This window comes from Oncorhynchus mykiss, chromosome 7 (genome assembly GCF_057628025.1).
Source record: "Oncorhynchus mykiss isolate SJ-2025 chromosome 7, ASM5762802v1, whole genome shotgun sequence".
Classification (NCBI taxonomy): domain Eukaryota; kingdom Metazoa; phylum Chordata; class Actinopteri; order Salmoniformes; family Salmonidae; genus Oncorhynchus; species Oncorhynchus mykiss.
Window position 1 is genome coordinate 32,850,773 of NC_143028.1, and position 9,320 is coordinate 32,860,092.

At 43.3% G+C, this 9,320-nt stretch overlaps 1 protein-coding gene across 2 annotated transcripts in view; it reads right to left on the reverse strand.

The window, feature by feature from the left end:
* The window catches only part of LOC110527714 (copine-5), a 192,855-nt gene extending 186,956 nt beyond the window's left edge, over positions 1 to 5,899 (reverse strand). For both annotated transcript variants that reach the window (XM_036983207.2, XM_036983206.2), the window contains exon 1: positions 4,684 to 5,899. In XM_036983207.2, coding sequence (XP_036839102.1) covers positions 4,684 to 4,793 — 110 coding nt within the window. In that variant the 5' untranslated portion in view covers positions 4,794 to 5,899. The remainder of the gene's footprint in view (positions 1 to 4,683) is intronic.
* Positions 5,900 to 9,320: the final 3,421 nt, after the last annotated feature.

The following is a 9,320-nucleotide window of genomic DNA, read 5'->3' on the forward strand; positions in this document are numbered from 1 at the left end:
GATGGGTGGGAGCACATGATGTACTGAGCCATTTTTTTTTGCAGACAAATGAGTCGAAACCCCGTCCTTGTGGGTATTACTGCACTATGTGGGTATTACAGCACTTGCTACAATCAACGAAAAAGTACAATCCCACTCGCTCGAATGCCAAAACCAAACAAACACGTGAAGGAGATGCAGTTTTACATATGAATGTATATGGTTTCTTCTTTGTGGATGTACAGTTGAAGTCGGAAGTTTACATACACTTAGGTTGGATTCATTGAAACTCGTTTTTCAACCACTCCACAAATTTCTTGTTAACAAACTAGTTTTGGCAAGTCGGTTAGGACATCTGCTTGTGCATGACAAGTAATTTTTCCAACAATTGTTTACAGACAGATTATTTAACTTAATTCACTGCATCACAATTCCAGTGGGTCAAGTTGAATGTGCCTTTAAACAGCTTAGAAAATTCCAGAAAACAACGTCATGGCTTTAGAAGCTTATGATAGGCTTATTGACATCATTTGAGTCAATTGGAGGTGTACCTGTGGATGTATTTCAAGGCCTACCTTCAAACTCAGTGCCTCTTTGCTTGACATCATGGGAAAATCAAAAGAAATCAGCCAAGACCTCAGAAAAATAATTGTAGACCTCCACAAGTTTGGCTGATCCTTGGGAGCAATTTCCAAACGCCTGAAGGTACCACGTTCATCTGTACAAACAATAATACGCAAATATAAACACCATGGGACCATGCAGCCGTCATACCGCGCAGGAAGGAGACGTGTTCTGTCTCCTGGAGATGAAGGTACCTTGGTGCGAAAAGTGCAAATCAATCCCAGAACAACAGCGAAGGACCTTGTGAAGATGCTGGAGGAAACAGGTACAAAAGTATCTATATCCACAGTAAAACGAGTCCTATATCGACATAACCTGAAAGGCTGCTCAGCAAGGAAGAGGCCACTGCTCAAAAACCGCCACAAAAAAGCCAGTCTACGGTTTGCAACTGCACATGGGGACAAAGATTGTACTTTTTGGAGAAATGTGCTCTGGTCTGACGAAACAAAAATCAAACTGTTTGGCCGTAATGACCATTGTTATGTTTGGAGGAAAAAGGGGGAGGCTTGCAAGCCGAAGAACACCATCCCAACCATAAAGCACGGGGGTGGCAGCATCATGTTGTGGGGGTGCTTTGCTGCAAGAGGGATTGGTGCACTTCACAAAATAGATGGCATCACGAGGGAGGAAAATTATGGGGATATATCAAGACATCAGTCAGGAAGTTAAAGCTTGGTCTTCCAAATGGACAATGACCCCAAGCATACTTCCAAAGTTGTGGCAAAATGGCTTAAGGACAACAAAGTCAAGGTATTGGAATGGCCATCACAAAGTCTTGACCTCAATCCCATAGAAAACTTGTGGGCAGAACTGAAAAGTATGTGTGAGCAAGGAGACCTACAAACCTGACTCAGTTACACAAGCTCTGTCAGGAGGAATGGCCCAAAAGCTTGTGGAAGGCTATCCGAAACGTTTGACCCACGCTAAACAATTTAAATGCAATGCTACCAAATACTAATTGAGTTTATGTCAACTTGTGATGAAAGAAATAAAACATGTGATGAAAGAAATAAAATATGAAAGATAATTATCTCTAACATTATTCTGACATTTCACATTCTTAAAATAAAGTGGTGATCCTAACTGACCTAAGAATTCTTACTAGAACTAATGTCAGGAATTGTGAAAAACTGAGTATAAATGTATTTGGCTAAGGTGTATGTAAACTTCTGACTTCAACTGTACATAGTAGCTCCCCAGCGCCAACACTTGGTTTGGAATGTAAATACATTCTAGCATGCCTAGTAGCTAACGTTAGCCAGCTGGAACCAGCTAGGCAGCACCAGTTCTCCATATGACGTTGAGAAATAGTGCACTGTATGTAGTTTCGAAGACATCCGGAAATAAGTTAATATGTAAAAACTGTAAAATATAACTATGTTTGTAGATATAGATAACCACATTGTGACTACAACTAAGTTACTAAGTCTTTCACCAAACTGTGTTGTTACTTTAGTGAGTAAAAACTCTCGCATCCGACCTTTTAAAATAGGAAATCTGAGGAAAACGCTTCCGAAATTCTATCAACATCTCCTGTGCTCTTCACAATTGCTCCTTTCCCTTCCGGGGTGGCGACTAGGCCCTCTCCCACCCACCCTTCAGCAAATCAGATCACGCCTCCACATTGCTGCCCCCCCCCCCCCCTCTTTAAGGCAGAAACTTAAAATGGAAGTACCTGTGGTAAGAACTGTTCAGTTCAACGTTGGCCTAACCAATCAGAAATCCATGCTTCAAGATTGTTTTGTTCACGTGGACTAGGAACTGTTTTGGGTTGCCTCTGAGAATAGTATTGGCTTATACACTGACTTGGTGACCGAGTTCATCAGGAAGTGCATAGAGGATTTTGTTGTTCCCACTGTGACTATTGGAACTTATCCAAACCTAAAACTGTGGACAGGTGGCAGCATTCGCACAAAACTGAAAGCGCGAAGCACCGCATTTAACCACAACACAAGCAATATTCCATAATGACAAAGCAAAAACAGTTTTTGGGGGATTTTTCCAACGTATAAAAATGAACAAAATGAAGGAGCTGATCGTGAACTTCAGGGGGCAGAGAGAGCATGCTCCCATCAACAGGGCAGCAGTGGAGAAGGTGAAAAGCGTTAAGTTCCTCGGCGTGCAAATCCCTGACAACCTGAAATGGTCCATTCACACAGACAGTGTGGTGAAGAAGGCACGACAGCACCTCTTCAATCTCAGGGGGCAGAAGAAAAAATCCCACAAACTTCTACAGATGCTTCATTGAGAGCTTCCTGTCGGAATGTATCACAACCTAGTACGGCAATTGCACCGACCGCAACCGCAGGGCTCTCCAGAGGTGGGGTCAGCCTAATGCATCACCGGGTGCACACTGCCTGCCCTCCAGGACATCTACAGCACCTGGTGTCACAGGAAGGCCAAGCAAATAATCAAGGACCTCAGCCACCCGAGCCACGGTGCAGGTGCATTAAAGCTGGGACCGAGAGACTGAAAAACAGCTTCTATCTCAAGGCCATCAGACTGTTAATTGTCACCACTAGCCGGCCTCCGCCCTGTACACTGCCCTGAACCATAGTCACTGTTACTAGCCGGCTATCACCCAGTACTCTACCCTGCAACTTGTGCCCTAGGTACTGTACATAATTATTGAACACTAATCACTTTAATAATGTTTACGTACTGGTTTGCCCACTTCATATGTATATACTGTATTCTAGTCATCATATATAACTACTGCTGTACACACACTTTATATACATATTTATATTCCGGACTGATTTCTCGTTCTCATATCTCTTAATTTCTTAATTTTTATTTTATGGATTTGTGTGTTTTGTATTGTTAGATATCACTGCACTGTTGGCGCTAGAAACATAAGCATTTTGTAGCACCTGCAATAATATCTGCAAAATATGTGTACTGTACACAACCAATAAAATGTAATTTGATTTTGACACACACACACTGCAAAGTGGACTTAAGCGGACTCTCGAATCACTTAAAGACCCACAGACTCACACTCAAACATACCGTGCACTGCGGGTGCATCAAAGTGCACGTATTCCTGCAACCTGTACTCTACACTGGAGCATCATTCACCACCAACAACAACTAAATAATTAGCCAATACATGGTGACACAGTGCAGCCAGCCAATCTATTAAAAGTGATTCATCCAGCTAGGTTCTGGAGAGCGGCTGGATGGAAAGTGGCACTGTAGCACAGTGATAATTACATAACAAACAAAGAGCACATGTCTGTTTAAATGACACATTTTTTTCAATCCAAGTGTAACTTTCCTCAATGAAAGAATTGATCCCTATTTTTTTTTTTAAAGCTGATGTGAAAAAGATAACAGCACTTGCGATAGTGACATCTCAGCTGTAACTTCCTATCCTGTATTATTCAGCCACAGCCTACCTTAGACGAATGCAGATAGCAGTCCCACCCAAAACCCCTCCACTCTCAGTGAGTCTCCCGTATCCATTAGCCTACAAGTCTACACGGAGTATACCAAACATTAGGAACACCTTCCTAATATTGAATTGACTATGTGACACTGCTACAGTGTGCTTGCTAATGATCTCAGTTGATTAATGGTTACCCGAACTATCTGCACTGATCCTATCTTGCACTGACGCTATGCACAATCACAAGATTATACACTGAGTGTACAAAATATTAAGGACACCTTCCTAATACTGAGTTGCCAAGTGACATCAATAAGGGATCTTATCTTTCACCTGGATTCACCTGGCCAGTCATGGGAAGAGCAGGTGTTCTTAATGTTTTGTACACTCATTGTATATCTACGATCCATAGGCTATCTGTCCTCACCATAACGCGCGGCCAGTCGTCAGGACTCAACAGCAGTTGAAGACGACTTGCTAAGTGGTGTGTTATCAAATGTAAAACTAACGGTATGTTCTTTTAAAAACATCACAGCGTACACGAAAACCCTTGGGATATTCCTACACGTGAACGTCCAAAACTGACCACGGACCACTGCGGTTAAGAATAGCACAGCTTTGGAACAATTTTGGAAGAACTTAGAACTGAAGATCAGAGTCTACCGGTCCACTCGGGGTTAAGAACTTACCTGCATGAGACGGTGATCTCTACTTTAGTAGCGGGGATGTTCCCGGTGATCGGGTCGAACTCATACACCGAGGCCATGTCCCCCAGTTTGTCCATGACGTCCCCCTCCATGGGCGCAAGCCCAAGGGCGAGCGCGCGGGGCGACTCGGGAGCGATCCGTGACTCGCACAGCCTGGCCCCAGTCGAGCGCGTGTTGGGTGGTGATTGTGTCGTGTCCCCCCTCCCGGTGAGTCGCGAGGACAGGTCGGAGATCAGATCACACGCCAGCCCCCCGCGATAAGACCGGGAGAGCCAGCCAGAGAGAGAGAGAGAGAGAGAGAGAGAGAGAGAGAGAGAGAGAGAGAGAGAGAGAGAGAGAGAGAGAGAGGTATTCAGGGAAACCGGACACCAACAGCCTTTCTCTGAAGAAGCGCACTTAGCAAACTGTCCAAAGATAGTGCAGTTTTGGCTGGAGAGACCATGAAAGTGACGTGCCGCTCTACCGCGCTAGCTACAGCTGTTGCCGCACCGCTGACAGGCAGCGCATTGTAGGGGAGTAGCCTGATGACCTGCTCTTTGCGCGTCAAGCAGAGCTCTACTCCAACCGCTGGCTGATGAGCTCAGACTGCGCGGACCAGAGACTGAAGGCAGAACGCGGTTTCTACACTACACTACTGCTCTGTACTCCACCTCCCTCATTCCTTCTCTACACAAGTTATTCCACGCGGGCGTTCACAGACCAGCCCATGCCCGCCTCTTAGCCAGATGCGTAGCCTACAGCTGGCCAGCTCTGGGTTTGCTGCTGTCACAGTTCCAAGTGTAATAATGAGATGGACAGCCGTTTTGACACATGGGTGTGGGTGAGATAATATTGCTTCTCTCAGCAAGAGGAAACAAAATATGTTATTTTCTGTGAGAAATTAATTTTGCAGCGCTGCTCGAATTTTTAAAAAATGTAGGCTACCAAAATTAGAATCCCATTATTTCCAACTCTACAGGAAACCCGAATCCGACATGGATGCATTAGGCCTATGCAGTTATCGACACGTCGGCTCTTTTAGATATCGATCCATTGATTCATTTAGTCAGTTGTTGCTGTTACATAATTATATGTGTGAGAGAGAAAGAAAAATAAAGAAAAAGCGAGAGAGAGAGAATGTACAGAGCTACATTGAAAGTGTGTCTCGTTCAGCACCACATTGGTGGACAGCTCCCAAGTCGTCGGCGCGGCTTGTGCTGCTTTCATAGAGCAATCTGCTTTTATCGAGCGATCCGCTTTTATAGAGCGATCCACTTTTTTCCCCACAATTTTTCTGTGGAAGACAGTGAACCTCGAGACTAGAAGCCACACAGGAAAGTGATGATTTTTCATCTGTAAAAGTTGCCCTCCACCTCAAAGCTCCCAGTTCTTACTAAGGGTCTGGCTCCCAGAAATCAATTTACACCCCAACATGGGCTCACGCTGGTCTCTCTCTGCAACAGGAACTAGGCTGACAGTGACAACCCAACCTCTCTTTCAGATGCACACACAACCCTGCTCCTTCTCACACAAACACAAAGATAACGTCACTTAACCCCTCACCTTTCACCCTTTCTCTCTCTTTCTCACGGCACAAGACGACACACACACACACACACACACACACACACACACACACACACACACACACACACACACACACACACACACACACACACACACACACACACACACACACACACACACACACACACACACACACACACACACACACACACCCTGGTAGAAGAGTCCTGCCTGTAAAGGCATGGTAGTTATGGTGGCTGGGGTTGGTGGGTGCAGGCTAAGGGTAGGTGGGTGGTGTTAGTGCAGATGTATCCAATAAGGGGGTTGGCATGGCCTGGCAAAGATAGAGAAAGAGGAGGAGGAGTGAGGCCTTGCCATTGTAATTGTGACAGCCTTAGTCACAATTGTCACTGGCCCTGTGATAACAATGGCACACAGTCAAATGGCCAGCTCCCACTGTGCCAGCCTCTAGTCAACCTTCTTTAATAATAATAAATAAATAAGACTAAGCTAACATATGGAATTGTTTTAAGGTAGTCATATCATGGATCACTTAGCTATTTGATTTAGAATTTTAGGACCCCTTTAGGTCTCCATTTCTTAATAATTAGTTTTACTTGATCAATTATTGAATTTAGTCTTTACTACTATAGCCCATAGAAAGGCATTGAATTCATAAATAGCAAAAAAGAGTAAAAAAAATAAATCATAAGGAATAAGGTTTTGAAGTGTCTGTCCTGAGAGACCGGCCCACTTAACATCGCCAGCTGTCATCATAGGCAGCTCTATGGTGAGAAACATCTCGGTTCCCAAGGCAAAAACCCGGTGCTACCCAGGAGTTCAAGTACAGGACATCACAAGGCTGCTTCCGACTGTTCTACAACAGATGCCGGGAGCTGACACTGTCGTAGTCCATGTGGGGTCAAATGACATCAGGAAGGCTAGCTCGGAACATCTGAAAAGGGATTTTAAAGAACTGATTTTAGCATTAAAAGACTCCAAAAAACGGCCAATCATTTCAGGTCCAGCACCATCGTTGGTCAGTGGGTGTGAAAGATTCAGCAGGCTACTGGCATTGCACATCTGGCTAAACGATTACTGTAGCTCTGCTGGAGTCACTTTTATAGATAACTTTGACACCTTCTGGAAACAGAAGATACTCTACAGGAATGGCGGTGTCCATCCAAATCATCTTGGCTCCTGGAACTCTGTCCACGCATTTCAAGGATGCGTTGAAACAATGATTTATCAATTACCTAACACCAGCTCAGTTAATCCCTACCATTGGGACAATAAGTCATCATAATGCTGCATCAAATGCACATTATCCTCGGGGCGTTGGCAGACACAACGTAGGTAACTTCATTTATTTCCCTCTAATTGCCCTGAATACTTTTGTTAATCCAACAGCTATTGGATGCAGTAATCATGAGCCTATGAACCAGAGTTATACTGTTAGCACTGAGGCGGTGTGCCCTAATAGGAAGACCACTTTGTGCAGCTCACCCTGCACTATCAAGTCTACTTCTGATAAGCTTCCCAGTAAAGCATTAAAAACAATCAAACAACCAAGAAAAGTGCTAAAAATAGCCCATATGAACACATGCAGCCTGAGAAACAAGGTTCATGAAGTCAATAACTTGCTTGTAACAGACATTCATATTCTGACTCTGAAACTCACTTAGATCATACCTTTGATGATACAGTGGTAGCAATACATGGTTATGACATCTACTGAAAATACATAAATGCCAACAGGGGTGGTGTTGTGGTCTATATAAAGAGCCACATTCCTGTAAAGCTTAGAGACGATCTAATGTTAAATACTGTTGAAGTAATATGGCTACAGGTTCACCTGCTTCACCTAAAGCCCATTCTTGTGGGAAGCTGCTATAGACCACCAAGTGTTAACAGTCAGTATCTGGATAATATGTGTGAAATGCTTGATAATGTATGTGATATTAAGAAATCATGTGACTACGCTAAATAAAAAAATAAAAATAAACTATACTATGAAACAAAGATAAATTATATAAAGAATGATAGTAAAAAGCTTTGGAGCACCTTAAATGAAATTTTGGGGAAAAATGCCAACTCGGCTCCATCATTCATTGAATCACAAAACCCACTGATATTGCCAACTACTTTAATGACTTTTTCATTGGCAAGATAAACAAACTTAGGGATGACATGCCAGCAACTACACATACAAGTATATCTGACCAAATTATGAAAGACAATAATTGTACTTTTGAATGCCGTAAAGTCAGTGTGGAAGAGGTGAAAAAATTATTGTTGTCGATCAACAATGACATGCCACCGGGGTCTAACAATCTGGATGGAAAATTACTGAGGATAATAGCAGACGATGTTGACACTCCTATTTGCCTCATTTTCAATCTAAGCCTACTAGAAAGTATGAGCCTTCGGGCCTGGAGGGAAGCTAAAGTTATTCCGCTACTCAAGAATAGTAAAGCCCCCTTTACAGGCTCAAATAGCCGACCAATCAGCCTGTTACCAACCCTTAGTAAACTTCTGCAAAAAATGGTGTTTGACCAGATACAATGCAATTTCACAGTAAACAAATTGACAACAGAATTTCAGCAGGCATATAGAGAACGACACTTAACAAGCACAGCACTTACACAAATGACTTATGATTGGCTGAGAGAAATATTGTGGGGGATGTCTTGTTAGACTTCAGTGCAGCTTTTGATATTATCGATCATATTCTGCAGCTGGAAAAACTGATGTGTTATGGCTTTACACCCCCTGCTATAATGTGGATAAAGAGCTATTACTTGTCTAACAGAACACAGAGGGTGTTCTTCAATGGAAGCCTCTCATGCATAATCCAGGTAGAAGCAGGAATTCCCCAGGGTAGCCGTTTAGTCCCCTTGCTTTTTTCAATCTTTACTAGCGACATGCCACTGGCTTTGAGTTAGACCAGTGTGTCTATGTATGTGGATGACTCAACACTATACATGTCAGCTACTACAACGACTGAAATGACTGCAATACTTAACAAAGAGCTGCAGTTAGTTTCAGAGTGGGTAGCAAGGAATAAGTTAGTCCTAAATATTTCCAAAACTAAAAGCATTGTATTTGGGACA